This window comes from Ruditapes philippinarum, unplaced genomic scaffold (genome assembly GCF_026571515.1).
Source record: "Ruditapes philippinarum isolate M1 unplaced genomic scaffold, ASM2657151v2 ctg2632_1_1_1_1, whole genome shotgun sequence".
In the NCBI taxonomy this organism is placed as follows: domain Eukaryota; kingdom Metazoa; phylum Mollusca; class Bivalvia; order Venerida; family Veneridae; genus Ruditapes; species Ruditapes philippinarum.
The window spans coordinates 122,431-138,919 of NW_026865842.1; the positions used below are offsets into that span (position 1 = coordinate 122,431).

At 32.1% G+C, this 16,489-nt stretch overlaps 2 protein-coding genes across 2 annotated transcripts; one reads left to right on the top strand and one right to left on the bottom strand.

The window, feature by feature from the left end:
• Window positions 1-2,967: 2,967 nt before the first annotated feature.
• Window positions 2,968-5,159, bottom strand: LOC132730519 (microfibril-associated glycoprotein 4-like). The gene is made up of 3 exons (XM_060716472.1): window positions 4,875-5,159; window positions 4,033-4,154; window positions 2,968-3,819 (listed from the first exon to the last, which is right to left on the bottom strand). Exons 1-3 carry the CDS (start codon window positions 5,086-5,088, stop codon window positions 3,310-3,312), a joined length of 846 nt encoding a protein of 281 aa, XP_060572455.1. The 5' UTR covers window positions 5,089-5,159; the 3' UTR covers window positions 2,968-3,309.
• A 5,449-nt stretch (window positions 5,160-10,608) lies between these two features.
• LOC132730517 (angiopoietin-related protein 4-like) lies at window positions 10,609-12,930 on the top strand. The gene is made up of 4 exons (XM_060716471.1): window positions 10,609-10,638; window positions 11,097-11,349; window positions 11,729-11,850; window positions 12,100-12,930. The coding sequence occupies exons 1-4, from the start codon at window positions 10,609-10,611 to the stop codon at window positions 12,373-12,375; spliced, it is 681 nt and encodes a 226-aa protein (XP_060572454.1). The 3' UTR covers window positions 12,376-12,930.
• The last annotated feature ends 3,559 nt before the right edge of the window (window positions 12,931-16,489 follow it).

Consider the following 16,489-nt stretch of genomic DNA (forward strand, 5'->3'; position numbering starts at 1 on the left):
GCCTGTTTCGACTGGAAGTCGATGGTTACTTGTTCGGAATTTAAAAAAAGTTAAATAGTCTGTTCTAGTCAGCACGTTAAAGTATTTTTCATATTCCACATTGTGTTTAAAGCTATTGTATAACATACCTTTGTTTGAAAGCTGCATTTGGTCGTGCCAGGTTTGTTTGAATTGATCTATTAACGTCAGTTTAATTACTTTATGGGTACTTTTATTAACAGCGAGTTGCTGGGATAGCCATATATCTGGTCTTCCCACCGAATTTAGAATTTCTTTAATTTTTGAGATCCATTTAAAATTATATTCGTTTAAACTTGACATGTAATTGTAAAGTAATAGAGAAATTTTGTGCTCTTTTCCCAGTAACAATCTAGTCCAAAACGAGATCATATTAGTTTTAGCAATTATTGATACGGGAAGTGTGCCTGTTTCACCGGCAGGAGGCACTGCAGCAGTCACTTGTGATGCTTGTGACAGATGGCAACATAGGAAGTGTAATACCGGTAAGTTTCTTTAATTGACAAAACTTATTGATCAGGGTGAATTATTTGCCATAGGAAAAAAATACATTTTTATTTCTAAATTCATTTTTTATAAGAGTTTTTTTAAATTTAAATTATAGTTTCTTGATAAAAAAAATAAATTTAGATGCACTGCTACTGGATTTTTGAATGCGTAATGCAAATTAACGGTAATAATTTATTAAGTGTGAACAACATGCTATCTGATTAGACGTGTCGGCACATAACTTAATTTGATTTTCGCACATGAGTGGACATAGAACACACAGACAATATTGATATATATTATATATATATGAATGTATAATTATAATGAGTTTTAGAAGTTGAATTTCATAAGTAATATATTTGAATAGTGACTAGTATTATGATGATTGGCTGATAATTGATCATGAAAAATGTATGATACAATATAGATATGATTCATATTATTTTCTAATTTGTATTTCATTTAAATTAATATACATCTATATTATAATTGTTGACTCTTTAATACTTTTATTCAATTTTTCTGCTTGTAGCTATCGTGAGAAACAACTATCAGCAACGGCACTGTTGAAGCTTGTACCAACCAGGGGTGTTGGGACAAGAAGCAGAGTAATGTACAGTGTCTGTGATAAGACGTGACAATAATTCGTATGAAAAACCTAATATGCTTTATACAGTTACATGTTTACTGTTTCATATGTTTATGCTGCATTGAAGATAAATGTAAAAATATGTTTTGTTCTTTACTTTGTAATCCATGGTTTGTCATTAGGTATACCTCCACACAATTGGTTTTTATCAATATGCTAGCAACATTAAATAAAAAAAAAGAAAAATAAATAAAGAAAAAAATGGGGCCGATTTGACTTGAGGCCGTTTTCATTTGGGGCCGATTTGACTATTTTGGGGCCGATTCGACTTGGGCCCGATCTGACTTGGGGCCGATTTGACTGTAAATCTAAGCACTATCACTTGGGCTTTCAGAAAAGAAGATAATTTTAAGTTTTTGCTATATAAATATATAACAAAAAACCACGAACCCCCGAGGCCGGGCCAATTATTACCCTATCTAGAGAGATATAATTTGAATAACTTTGGCAGAGGACCTCTAGATGATGTTATATACCAAATACAAAGCTCCGGGCCTTATATATATCTATAGAAGAAGATTTTTAAATTTGCATTATTATAATCCTTTTTGGCCCTAATACCTACTTATGCAACAGGCCTGTACCATTTGAACAACTTTGTTAGAGGACCATCCATGCACCCTTTATTTATGGTTTTGTTGATTTCAGAGGAGATGGTGTTGATGACGGACTACGACAGACACCGGAGGGAATGGGACCACAATAGCTCACCACGAGCAAGCTATGCCCAGGTGAGCTAACAAGATATTCTCCTGAAATGTACCTCTACAAAAATCTTATATATACATGTATGTATATATGTTTTTTTTCAGAGTAAGGGTAATAATCTTGCCAAGACCTATGCACAATCGAAGTTGGATTGTCAATTGATTGGTCGCAAACCGTTTTTACATACAAGGTTGATGTGACCTTGACCTTTGACCCCTTGACCTTAAAATCAATAGAGAAAGGCCAATAGACCTAACTAGTTTAAGGGCCAGGGGCCTTAGAGTTGTCAAGTTTTTGGTCGGAAACCGTTTTTAACTTACAAGGTCAATATAGCCTTGACATTTGATCCATTGGCCCCAGAATCAATAGGGGTCATTTCCTTGCCAAGATAATTACACCTACGAAGTTCGAGGGCCATCAGCCCATGGGTTGTCCAGTTATTGGTCGGAAACCGTTCTTTCCTACAAGGTCAATGTGACCTTGACCTTGGACCTCTTGACTCCAAAATCGATATGTTTCATCTACTTGCTAAGACATAAGCACCTGTGCAGTTTGAGGACGAAGTACCTATGGGTTGTCAAAATATTGGTCGGAAACCGGTTCTTACTTACAAGGTCAGTATGGCATTAACCTTAAATCCCTTAACCCAAAAATCGATAGGGTTCATCTACTTGCCAAGACCAATGCACCTACGAAGTTTGAGGGCTACCAAGCCATAGGTTGTGAAGTTATTGATTGGAAAATGTTTTAACCTACAAGGTCAATGTGACCTTGACCTTTGACCCTTGACCGTAAAATAAATAGGGGTCTTCTACTGGTCATAAACAATTCGCATACCAAGTTTGAAGCTCCTAGGCCTAGCGTTCTTGTTATTGATCGGAATACCATTTGGTCTATGGACCGACCAACGGAGGACGGACCGACCGACCGACCAACAGACAAATGCAAATCAATATATCTCCACTCAATTGAAGAAGGCATTAATATAGAGAATCAAAACTAACCACGATCGTATTGCATTTTATACATTGAAGACAATGTGGAAAGAATAAATAGGACCTACTCAATGTTAATATTTCAAAATAACCAAGAAAGCAATATAAAACAATCTACTTTATATAAAAATGTTAATACAGTTTTGATATAGTACAATTTGTCATAATCATAATAAAACGCTAACATATTAATTTGTATTCATACATAAATGATATTTTAATAGAATAGAATAATATATGATTTTTTCGTTTTAGTTTTCCTGAAGAAAAATTTACTATTTATTAATATATAAAACAGCAGTAAAGAAATTATCTTACATATATATTTGTTTGAATTCAATAGAAACATACTTATACATTTAACAACAATAACAATTGAAAACTATGATTTATGATGCATTCATTACAGTATAAAATGTAACAAAATTTCGCAAAATTCTCCTCATTTCAACATCTGCCTCGAATGTCTTTTACCTTTACAGTTACATTTTTTATCGGGATATTCCTTGTCGTCCAGTAACCGATCCCTCCTTGTGCCATTTTACCATACACACCGTTTACATTCGCCAATCTATAACAGTTCTTATACCACCATCCACCTCCATCCAAATATTTTGTGCAACAATTTGTCGTTGGGAGGTCATCATTGTCCCTATCGTAAGTTGAAAATTTCATATTGTCATGGTAACTGAGCAGTTCGTTGATATTGCCCTCATAATTAAAAGCATCGACGTTCATTTTGTAGGTCGTCGCTGCCTCGTGCACGGTGAACACTTTATAGTGAGCGTACTCCGTCTTTCCTTCATAGTTTTCCATTTCAAAGTAAATCTGACTGCCATCACGAGTCAAACGATGAATGTTCTCTAAACCTAGCCAATGTGAACCGTCAATGTCACCAAAACCACTGACGTAGTCATCCCAAGACCGATAAAAGTTTATCTTATCGTCCACCCGTTTCTTTGAAAAAGAAAATCAACAGTTTATCTATTCTGCCAATGACTATATCATGATTCAAGTGACAAAAAAACAACAATATGGAAAATGTATTTATATACTATCATATTATGTTATTCTGTTATATTAACAAGACTATCTATCAGAAGATTTATATTTTATCAGTCAGACTAAAATCATAAAAAAGTTGTATTTGTTGGAATATAACTGTATGACCTGTATTAACGTCCAGCCCCCGTTTGTCATATCACAATAGACAAAGAACGGACACCTGCCATCTGGCGAGATGGAGTAGATGCCATCAGTTCTTGTCCCATTCTTATATATCTCTAAACAATCTGAAATGAAAAACTGTAAGTATAGAAAACTTCAATTCTTCCATAAACTTACTTATTTTCAAAGCAATAACCACATAATTTATGTAAAGTTCAAGTTCACATATGAAAGACAAAATCAAATATTTTCTATGCCCTTCATTCTGTCCGAAATTCAAGAAAATGTATTGCATATACATATATAATCATGCTATGAGACGTTCGTGAATTTTCTAACACATTCAATTATAATAATGCGCCATTTTGAATTACAGAATTAAACTTTTAATGCAGCTCATCGTATTATAAGGTTGTACGGCGGTTTCGATTCCCGACCAATCAGTATTACTAATTTGACTGTAAAGGATTAGAAAAATCAAGCAAACCCACAGTGTTATACATTTTTATGTTCTGAAAATCACAAGTTTATATTTTTCAAAGCTTACAATTAATATTTAATGTTTAGCTCTGTTGCTTGAATTGTGTGTTTATTTCATATTTTGTTTCATCATGTCATAATCATTATATGTTACGTGTAAAGTAAGGATGTTTTTTAACGTTAAAGGTGAAAAAACACTATAATTGGTGTGTTTTTATCATGTTTCAAATAATTGATGATAAAATCAATTTATTGTTAGAGTATCCAAAGATATGAATGCATGAGACTCGGATCCGGTCTAGAGAAACCCACGTGATGTACAATTTGAGAGAACGATTGTTAGACAACATGTAACAGCTTATTACCTCTTGGAAAGCCTTCAATGGATGTATAAGAGGGTCTATCTTGTTTCCTTACGAGCCTCTGAAGTTGTTTTACTTGAACTTCTAAAGAATGAATTTTCTCCTCCAAATTTTTTGAGCTAGAATTTACCAAGAACGCGTCATTGCTTGACATGCATGTCCATGTAGTTTGTCCGTAACAGACGCTTAGAAGAGAAAATAACCACAGCATTCTCATTGTCTTACTTGCAAATTCACACAGAGTCGTATTAGATATCCTGTAAGCACATATATAACATTTTATATATCAGGAAACCAAATAAAATCAGCCATACCTTTGCCATTGTAACACAAAGATACAAATTCATTAGACAAAGATCCCTCTCTATTTTTGATTCAAACTCACAACCATCAGTTTAAAGCCCATTTATGCCTCAGATATGCTATTATTTTTTCATGTATTTTTGGTATCTAACTATTACAGTTTCCAAAGCATTGTTAATTTGCCATATACATGTAGATGAACTTGCTTCTGTTGCTATATTTGCAATTGTTATAATTGTAGTGAAAAAGTATTTTGTAAGAAAGTCAAAAAACTACTTTGTTTACATTTTGCTGTCATAATGACACATTACTTCACGTTCAACGCTCCTTCCTTCATTAATTTGTAAATCATCTAACATGCTCTAAATTCATTATCTAAACATTTCAAACATATGTTTGTAATTTCTAGTCATAGTGTGCCGTTAAAGATACACAAATAACTCTCAACATGTAAATATCAGGGGTTATCACGACAATAAGTGTTCAAATGACAGAAAATTATACATTACATACAAATAAAAACTATTAATAGAAAATGCTTGCTGTTGAATGCCAACAATTGCGCTGTAGAAATTGTCATGTCATTGTAAGGATCTCTCTATTATGAAAACTGTCTTAGTAATAACTTCATTTATGTCTAAACTTGTTTGAGAAATTTAAGTGTTTCAAATTTAGATTATTAACAAAATCAAACCAAGACCTACGTTCGACTTATAATGCTGTTTATATACTCAAAGTTAAAAATAGATCACGAAAATCATATATCACAATGGCTTCAATTATTACAAACCTTTGTCCAGATATGTTTATAATCCTCTATACACTGTCTCCCAGCTACCTACTGAGTCCGAAATGAAACTACCTGGTTATAACAATGACATGTTTTGTATTGTCTTAACCTACCGAAACGTTCTGTATAAATCTAAAGCGACAAAATGGATTTTTACGACTAATATGGTCAGAAAATTCATCATATATATTCCTTAATATGTTGGGGGTGGGGGTTCATACTCAAAATATTGTTGTATTTGTTGTTGCGTATTCTCGTTAAAGAAAAGCAGTTTATATAAAAACAATATGTAAATTTTCTTCTTTCAATCAATGCTCTTAATTAACTATTGGTAAATTATAGCAGTGGTAACAAAACATGGAGAGCATTGCTCACGGGACCCAGCCCCATTAGAATCAATGATACCCAGTGCAACAATAAACAGGAGAAGGGCAGGATATGGAGGAGTTAAACGGAACACTTTATTTTGTGGAGTGTGGGTTTGGCGTCACATAAGGCGACATCAATTTAAAAAACATACATGTACCTATATATTTATACATGTAATAACAAGAAGAGGTTTAATTTTATTATGTATAACTGATGTAAGATTATTTCTTTTAACTGGACTGGGATGCCCTGCATTGAATTCGGTTATCAACAGTTACTGCTTCTAATTATCGTGAGATACTTGTATATTGGTCTCACGCCACATGTGCAGGTTAATTATAACTTTATATAGATTGAAGCTGGAATAAGATCATTTGTCTTTGGTCCACACGTTTAAATTTCAAAAAGGGTACAAAGATGGTAGAGCATAAGGTCAGACTGTAAATGTTGTAAAAATGATAAAAGCATCAAATATCTTATTCTTATTGTAGTCATAAGAGGAACAAGGAAGATAAATAATAATACTATTATTTGTTTTTCTATTTGAAAGACCCCAGTTATCTATGTGAAATTATCGGCAGATTTGAGTTTGTTTATGGAGAAATAACAAACAATAACTAAAATTACCACAAACGACCTTCATTTAGCTTCTAATAATGTAGATTTCTATTTACATTTACATGTTATATGTTCAAACATTGGTGGTAAAATATAGAGTCCTACATATGTGAATTTCAAAAAGAGTTTTTAAGTATTTTGTAAAATGAGGTGTAACAATTTCATAAACAAACAAATGAAATCATTTCAAGAGTCATTCCTGGTGATGATGCAAGTACTTAAAGTCTTAGAATTTGTAAACAAAAGAACAAAATGTGATCCAGTCCGTCGGTCGGTCGCTCAACGTATGTTAACCAGTTACACTTTTTCTTTGATCGTCAAGTAATTATAATCCATATATAGAGTGAAAATGCATTTTCAAGAGCAAAGTTAGCCAAGAAGCTGAAACTTATTTTCATGCTAGAGTAGAGTAGAGTGCGAATAACCGTGGAATGATCAATCACAACAAAAGTGACCTGCACCGTTCAGGAACCGAACCCAGATCACCCGATTCACAGTCTATCGCTCTACCTTATTGAGCTGACCGAACGGCTTCCGGGAATAGGTCCCCTTCGGGAACCTATTTATGCCAGTGTTTAGTTAAATGATGTTTGTCATTTTGCATTTACTTATTCAATTAGCTTTACAGCTGTAAAAATACAAATTGTGTTGATGATATTGCCATTTATTCCAATGATTTTGGTTTTGCAAAATGCGAAAATTTGGTGGCATGGCTGTTTTCATTCCATCAATTTGATTTCAAACACACTATCCTTTAGTTATCATAATTTGAGGAATTTTACAACATATTATATATGATTTAAGAAATATTATGAAGGCAAAATACCTTTAACATTCTTATGTTTATCCATCCTACACAATAATATCACACAGGTACAGTCTAATTTAGATTAATTACCTTGAGTGATGAGTGATGCATTGTAGAAATTTCACGCAAAAGAAGTTCTAGAAAATCGTTTGCAAAGTAATAGATAAAAGCAGTGCCATAAGGATCAATGTGCCTGCCTTCAGTCCAGTGATCATGGGTTTGAATCCCACTGAGGTCGACGCTCATGTCTCCTTATGATAGCTTCGGGAAGCAGTCTATTATTATGTAATTATGTAACATGCTTGCTTCACACATGCGAGCTTATGGTTTATTTAGAAGGACACGTGTATGTACGATATAGGAAAATGTTTTATATTAGTAAATGTTTGAATAGGAATAAAAACTACTTTTAAAATCCAAGCAGTCAGAATATTTTCAATGGTTGCATGAAACAGCTTTGAACAAAATGTGCTATGATAATATCAGAAACAAATTGTCAATTCTTTTAACTTTACAAAGTTAAAACTAAAATATTTTATCAACAATTTTTGTGATCTTATTTTAAACAATTGTGTTGCCAACGTAATAATGTTTAAAAGGGAAGAAGGAAATTAAAGTGTATTTTTTACTTTTTCTCTTGTTTATCTTCACGACATTTTAACGCTATTGCTTTTCAAATTTTAGAATTAAGAAAAGAAAATGTAAGAAGAATGTTGTGATGTGCATTATACAAATATAATATAATAATAATAATATATTATAATAATCTTATAAGTTCAAACACTGTTGGTAAAATGTAAGGTCCTTCATTGATGAACTTCAAAAAATTAGTTTTGAAATATATTTGTAAAACGAGGTGCTAAAATTGCATTAGAATATGAACACAAAAAATAAATCCATCATGTGAAGAGTTACTAGTATTCCTCGTGATGATGCAAGTACTAAAAGCTTTGAAATTAATAAACAAAACCATAAAAACTAGTACGTCGGTCGGTCGTTTGAGGCATGTTAACCAATTTAACAACATTGCCCTTGATCAACAGGTAATTAGAATCCATCTATTGCTCTCCCTAAAGAGTGTATCGCTCCGTTTACCGTTGCAACTGAAAAGTATCTGCCTTTCTGGATACTATTGATACTAGTGTGGAGTGAAACCATTTTGACATGTTGCACATTTGCTAAAGGTAATTAGCTACATGGATAGGACAAACCAGAGCTTCAGTCAAGTGGCGTTTGTGTTATTGTCTGGCAACTGCTTTGCAAAAATGAGTAAGCTTTGTGCAGTGAGTTTGTTTGTATTTTATGAATTTGATTTAATAGAAACATAACAACATTATAAAACGCATGTTTCTCCTTAGTAAAGAATGTAGAAGATCTACAATAATAGTTTTGTTACCATAATGAGGTTAAGTTTTTACTAATTTATTTAATTATGATTGTGTCGAAAACTATAAGCTTATATTCAATACTCTCGAATCCGTTTCTGGAACCAACCAAAATGTAAAGTTACTTGCTCACAGAGACAACGGGGTTTGAACACATGCGAACAGCGTGATTACTAGTCCGACGCGTTAACTTCTCTGCCATGCCGACACATAGATGTCTAAAGAGGAAGAAGGAAATTTAAGTTTTATTGTTTATTTTTTCTTGTTTATAAACATTTGAGCACGCTATTGTTTAACATGACGAAGTTTAAAAAATATTACAACATGAAGGCCCTGATATATTAAATAATATTAGAATGTAAAAGAACATAATACAAAGATACTTAAAGGGACTCCACTGAGGTTTTTTGACGTGACGAGACTAAAATAGTTTTCCAATATTCTTGCAACATTTGATATCTGTCTGGACTAACAACTTTTGTGCAAATTTTCAGATCATTTCCTTTGCCCGTTTTTTTCTAAACTCATCTCTTTTTTTCGCAAAAAAGAACTGATCAGCGTTGCAACGCTTTCACTGGCTAAAATCGCACAAAAATCGATTTACAATAATTCTGAGCATATTTCTTGATAATCCTTTGCAGATTTTTTCGATTTTAAGTGATTCACTTGATTTATGTAAGAGGCCTCAATTACATGTTTTTAGGCTTTTATTTCACATCAGTGGAGTTCCTTTAAAGAAAGTTTCATCTTTGACTGTATACTATTTCATGAAAATACAAAAGCGATCATTTTTTACCATTTTATGAAAATATGTTTGTTTTTATGAATTTATGAATGATTTATTCACTGCCATTATGATGGATTCCTAAAAGTGTGATATCAAATTTGTGAAGATGTCGGGGCCTCTCTTACAAAACAATATCCATTGCCGTGTCAAATTGATTCACTATCACAAAAGCAAAAGATACTACACGATTGTTAATCAGGCGGTAAGGTTTTATAAGTTGACGCATTTTTTTCAAAAAGTAAAGAACACAGAATTTTATTTTTATTTTGTTCACTGTGCATAATCATTCAAACAACATTCAAAGTATCAATTAATACAAATTATTCACAATACATAAGTAATTTTAATTATATTTTAAATACAATGTCACGCAATTATTTAAATGTCGTATTTTTATAATTAAATGTGATTTTAAATCAGCAAAAATAGATACGATGTTGTCTGCATTTCGGGGGTATGTAATTAACTGTACATTCCTAGACTAGTTATAACAATAAAATTGATGTCTCTTATACTACATAAAGGGATAAATGTATCATTCTAAATGAAAAGATGACTACATGCACTAAAGATCCTCCTCAAAGAGGGATTACTTTAGCATCAACGATGTCTTAACTATATAGTTCTATTTTAAAAACACTTATATGGTATTGATATATGGTGCTGCCATTTAAAATATGGGTGCTGTGGTTTTTACAAGTGGTGATGTGAGTTTGATATTTGGTCATATTTCAATATGTTAAAGTGGTTTTGATAGTTGGACAAAACGACAAATATGACACACACAATAGACGTGTCGAAGAATTCAAATAAGACATTGACCTTAAATTGAAACTTGATCGTCAGTGTATTTGACTTACAAGAAAAGACCGAACGAGGCCCGCATCAAGTTATTACATAAAAAAATAAGCTAACAATGGAGTAAATAGGTTCAAACGATACTCTTATTTTATGATTAACATACAAGTAATCTGATCATGTGACACTTTACTCCATTGGAAAGTTCTTATAAAAGTGATCACAAAAATATTTTCCGCCCCGAAATAAAGGGAGAATATCATCCAAAGGATTAACATGCGACTTGGTTTTGGCTGTCAGTGTGAAAAAAAACTGAAAATGTTTAAGATATATCTGCGTTCACATAAAATGTAACAACTGTTTACAGATTAGAAATCTGAACATGGAAGTAGAAATATGTCTTCAATTACTGATCTTCGCTGTCCTGATAGTTCATTTTTGTATCGGGCATGAAACGTTTATGTGCACAACAAACACAGATGCTTTAAAAACAAAAACTCCGTGCTCGAATGAACTGGAAGAAGAAGTACGATCTTTGAAAGTCCAAGTTCGTCAGCTTCAGACACTTTTACAGCAACATGAAAATTCCCATTTCACTACTATCCAAGGTTTTCCAAAAGGTAGTTTTTAACAATACGTATAAAAAGAAGACATTTTTATTCAGATTTTATATAAACTATTTAATTAAAATGGCCGCGACAGAAATCAATGTATTAAAATCGGTAGTTTAAGATTTTATATAGGACGGTTTTGTAATTCGAGTAGGGTTTCTATGTATTAAAATCGATAGTTTAATATCTTAAATAGGATTGTACGGTTTCTTACATCGAATCGTCAATCACATTGCATGACCTGGATTCTAATTAATTCAGTCGTATAAAAATAAATGATTTTCTATGAAAAGTATCTTAAACGAGTTTTCAAATAAAGTATTTACATGTATATAGCATGTGGTATATTTTGAATGATAAGTTATTTCCATCAATTTCAATATTACAGATTGTTTGGAAATATACAGAAACGGTACTAGGACAGACGGAGTTTATTCTATCTCTCCGGACGGAAGATGTCCGTTTTTAGTGTTCTGTGACATGACTAACGGGGGATGGACTTTGATCCAGGTATGTGTTTTTATACAAGATAGTTTTTGTCTTAAAACAGACTGTGTAACCAATAATGTTTTCAACAATTCATGACTCATTTTCATTATGACGATTAAAAGTTTAAGTTCAATATGTTGTAAGTTTTACACGATTAATGATGACAAACAAACAGACAATGCCATTCTGGATCATCTGTATATATCTTTACATATTATTATACATATGGAGGTATTCCTTTTTATCCAAATTGTTTTATAACAATTACAGAAAAGAGTTGACGGAAAGATTGGCTTTCACCGGTCCTGGGATGACTACGTCAGTGGTTTTGGTGAAATTGACGGTTCACATTGGCTAGGGTTAGAGAAAATTCACCGTCTGACACGGGATGGCAGTCAGATTTACTTTGACATGGAAAACTATGAGGGCAAAAAGGAATACCTACATTATAAAGTGTTCACCGTGCACGAGGCAGCAACCGCCTATAGAATCAACGTCGATGCTTTTAATTACGAGAGAAATATTGAAGAACTTCTAAGCTACTGAAACATGAAATTTTCAACTTATGACAGAGAAAATGATGTTTCTTCAAGAAATTGTGTCAGCGTGGTTGACGGGGCTGGTTGGTGGTATAAGGATTGTTGGCGACTAGGAGGCTTGAACGGCGTATATGGTAAAAGACGGGAAGGTGGTATTGGCTATTGGACACATAGCAAGAAAACGGTTCCAGTAAAAAATGTCGCTATAAAGGTGAAAGATCTGGCTGGTCAATGCTAGATACTGGTGTATCGGTTATTGTGAACGTGTCGTGAACTTAACTGTTAACTCGTAAGAAAAAAGCAAAAAAATAAAACATGCAGCTACATTTTAAAATTATGTTCTCTTGTGAAATGCATGTACTTGTTGTCTTCTGTTGCGAATTCACTGATAGTTATGACTTGGCTTGGCTAGATCTTTATTCTATTCTTAATATTCTTTTTCTGTTGATATTTTCTCTTAATATTTTTATTTGTTAGAATCATGTTTGTTTTGAAAATCAATAACTTATCACAATAATGAGACTGAATTTGAAAATAATAAAATATAGGAATGGGGAACATGTATACGCCTTTCTTGGTGCTTTCAATATTTTATAAACGAACATTTGCGAAGGAAAAGAAAAAAAGCCCACTTTTGATATACATTTAGATAATGTTAGTGTTTATTAGTCAGCATTATTGGAATTAAATCTGTCAAGAGGGGCACAGCTGCTGGACAGATGCCTACATTTAATGCCTAAGATTAAATATGTTTTTTTGATTGATTTATTTGTGTATATATATATGTCATATTACAAAACAAATTAAGACAATTTATCACAGTTATATCTATCACATTGTTTTTAACACAGTAATTAATTGAAAAATAATAACTTTACATTCATAATTAAATCAAAGATCTTGTTGACTTCAAGACAATATATACAACACAGGATAACCCATGAAAGTTCAATATAAAATAGAGAACTTATTTCCAATGGGGTCCTTTGATGGTAAAGAATATATTTTCTTGAGAACTGGCATTCAGGTCCATACTTAGAGATGATATACTGGACTGATGTTAAATTTCTAAGATCAAATAATATTAATTTCTATTGCACATTATGTTAATTACATATATCACATATTTGCAGGAATAATACTATGAATATGACTAGTTAACACACCAATGAAAGATATCTATTTATATATATCACAAAACCAATCACAAGATACATATAAAACATACTATATTGATTAAAACAATTATCTCTAAAACTAATAAACAATAAAATCAGCTTGTTCAAATTGTTTCATATTTTTGCTTAGTTCAGCTTTTACTTTCTTTTAAAGTTAAAAAAGTTACTTTCCTTTTTAATATCAAGTGGGAGCATGTTCCAATCCCTAATACCCTGGTAGAAAAATGTACTTTTTTGTAAAACTATTAACATGGGTATATGAAAGTTCCCGACACTGTTTCTACTATTATAACAATGAACATCAGACTTTAAAGAAAAGTTATCATACATATAAGATGGACACTTTTTATTAAATATTTTTGTGTACATGATTAAGTCTTAACTGCATGACTCTATTTTCTATATTAAGCCACCCAATACTGCTAAAATCAATAACTTCAATGATTTTCTAGAGGAATAACCATGAATATAACGAACAACTTTGTTTTGTGCTACTTGAAGTTTATGTTTAAGTTGTTTAGTAAGGCCACTATACCAAGATGAGCTGGCATAATCGAAGTGACACTGTATTAAAGAGTTACATAATAGTTTTCTTAGCTCCATATTCAAACTGTTGCCTTGTCTGTACAAAAATTTTAATCGAGAGTTTACTTTTTGTACTATATTATCAACAATAGAAGTGGCTGAGAGATCATTATCCAAGATAGAACCGAAATACTTTACTGATGGCTGAGATTGTATGTGTGATTATTACAGTGTATTTTAAACTGCTCTAGTTTTGACAATTTCCTCTTAGAACTAAAAACAATACATTCTGTTTTACCAAGATGTAATGATAGCTTATTATCAACAAGCCATTTACTACAATTTTCTAGTTCCTTACCCAAAACATTACAAATAACATCTGGATCTTTATGTGAATATAAAATTGCACTATCATCTGCATAAAGAATAAGCTTACATTTTTTGTTAATACTAATACTCATATCATTGACATAACATAGAAACAATAGAGGACCCAATATACTTCCTGAGGAACACCACATGTAAATATTCATAGCTTCGGACATAGTATTATTTACATTTACAATTTGACTACGACCAGTTAAATAAGATTGAAACCATTCTACTGACTCCACACCCATTTTTTGTAACTTTCTACACAAGATGTCATGGTCTACAGTGTCAAACGCCTTTTGTAAATCTAACATAATCATACCGGTGAGCAGTCCTTTAGAAGTTTGACTTTTTACATGGTCAGTGAGATGGATTAGGCAGGAGTCAGTAGAATAATTACATCTAAAACCACTTTGTAATTCATATAATAGTCCCTGTTATTATTAAATAAATCGTTTCATATAATTGACAAATGAAATGAATAAAATTGGAAAATGAAATTTGCCATTTATAAAATACATAATAATAAGTAAACCTCTCGATTTCTCTTATATACTGGTCTGCCCTCTTTATGTGAATGAGTAAAGCAAAGAAACAAGCGTCACTAGCATGTTATAAATAGCTATTGGGACACTGCTTTGATGAAGACTTAACAGTGATATGATGGTCTTTTCAAAGATAAAATTGTGTGAATACTAAGTTTGAATCGAACACTGTAGTAAATTCCGGGATAAATTAAAAGCTGGGAGCCGCTTTAACGGGATTGAATTTAATAATAATTTAGTGTCGATTAAATAAATTAAATACATGTATACCAAAGAATTTTAAAAAGTGCTACGATATCGATATATTAGACAAAATATAATTACAAACCTTAAGTTACACAATAATTTTAGCAGAACTCGCATTTACATTTACTATTTGGAAAATAATGGCGTAATGATTTATCACATTTTGGCATATAATCACTGCACATTCGGCATTGATTCTTGGTATGCAAATGTAACATGTGTGTACAATGCATATATTAATCTAAGTATCATATTTTGTTAATCTTTTTTACACCTTTCGTTGGTGAAAAAATGCACTAGACAGTTACAGGATGATTTTTGTTTCAAGAGTAGGTATATAGTGAGTGAAAGTCAAAAGAAGTTTACATTTTGCTATTAGAAATGGATGGATGAATGACCCGGCCCGGTTATGAATAATTATATGGAACCGAATTACTAATATTAATTTGGAACACTTTTTTTATAGTGGACCACCCATTGATAATTTCTATAAATTCCTATATGCATGTATATATATTTTTTGCAGTCTCTAAATGGTTAGTTGATAACGATTTGATCAACCGAAAACTAAATATAGTTTCCTTCGGTTGCAGAATTTGCAGTTTCAAATACTAGTAGTATAAAAATCTGGACAATGTGTGATCCTGTGATCACTGTAATCTGTGATCCTGTTATCTTTGATCCTGTAATCTGTGATAAAGCGTTATCTACTGTAATATTTTCTTATATTAAATAATTGTAAATGTTTCTTGTTTCCATAAACTAATGGTGGTTTATTGAATGATATATTTTATATTATAGTCTCTGTTATTTGGCCAACATGGCTTTTGCACGTAAACAGGATAACATGTTCCGGCTGCTATTTTAATTAAGATTGCTAACTATCGTCCTTGATTTGGCCTTGTTTTCTCTTTTGCATTTTTTCGGTGCCTTCATGGGTTGGGTTTCGGTGTTGGTTATGTGCTTCGTTCATTGAATGACGGCCTTCCTTGTTGATCATTGTTCTCATATTGTAATCGTTCAGCAATGATTTCATTCATGCGCAATTTGCTCTAAGGAAATATAGAAGCCTATTTCTTTTTCACAGGTTATTTGGATTTTTTTTCAGAAATGAAATAGATGTAATATTTTTTCCATGCTACATGCTACAGATTTCTAGCTTAATCAGTCGTATGAAGAAAAGGATGGTAAAATGAGATTTTGTACGAGATAATAGAATATCAAAATCAATGCAAGTTTACTTCATTTGAAATAT

What these genes read in the sequence shown, in the direction of transcription:
- LOC132730519 (XM_060716472.1), bottom strand. Translation starts at nt 5,088, where the DNA reads ATGAGAATGCTGTGGTTATTTTCTCTTCTAAGCGTCTGTTACGGACAA. An exon ending in CATTGAAGGCTTTCCAAGAG is followed by an intron (nt 4,155 to 4,874) that starts GTAATAAGCTGT and finishes TTTTCATTTCAG; the next exon opens with ATTGTTTAGAGATATATAAG. An exon ending in GGGGCTGGACGTTAATACAG is followed by an intron (nt 3,820 to 4,032) that starts GTCATACAGTTA and finishes TCTTTTTCAAAG; the next exon opens with AAACGGGTGGACGATAAGAT.
- LOC132730517 (XM_060716471.1), top strand. Translation starts at nt 10,609, where the DNA reads ATGGGTGCTGTGGTTTTTACAAGTGGTGAT. An exon ending in TATCCAAGGTTTTCCAAAAG is followed by an intron (nt 11,350 to 11,728) that starts GTAGTTTTTAAC and finishes TCAATATTACAG; the next exon opens with ATTGTTTGGAAATATACAGA. An exon ending in GGGGATGGACTTTGATCCAG is followed by an intron (nt 11,851 to 12,099) that starts GTATGTGTTTTT and finishes TAACAATTACAG; the next exon opens with AAAAGAGTTGACGGAAAGAT.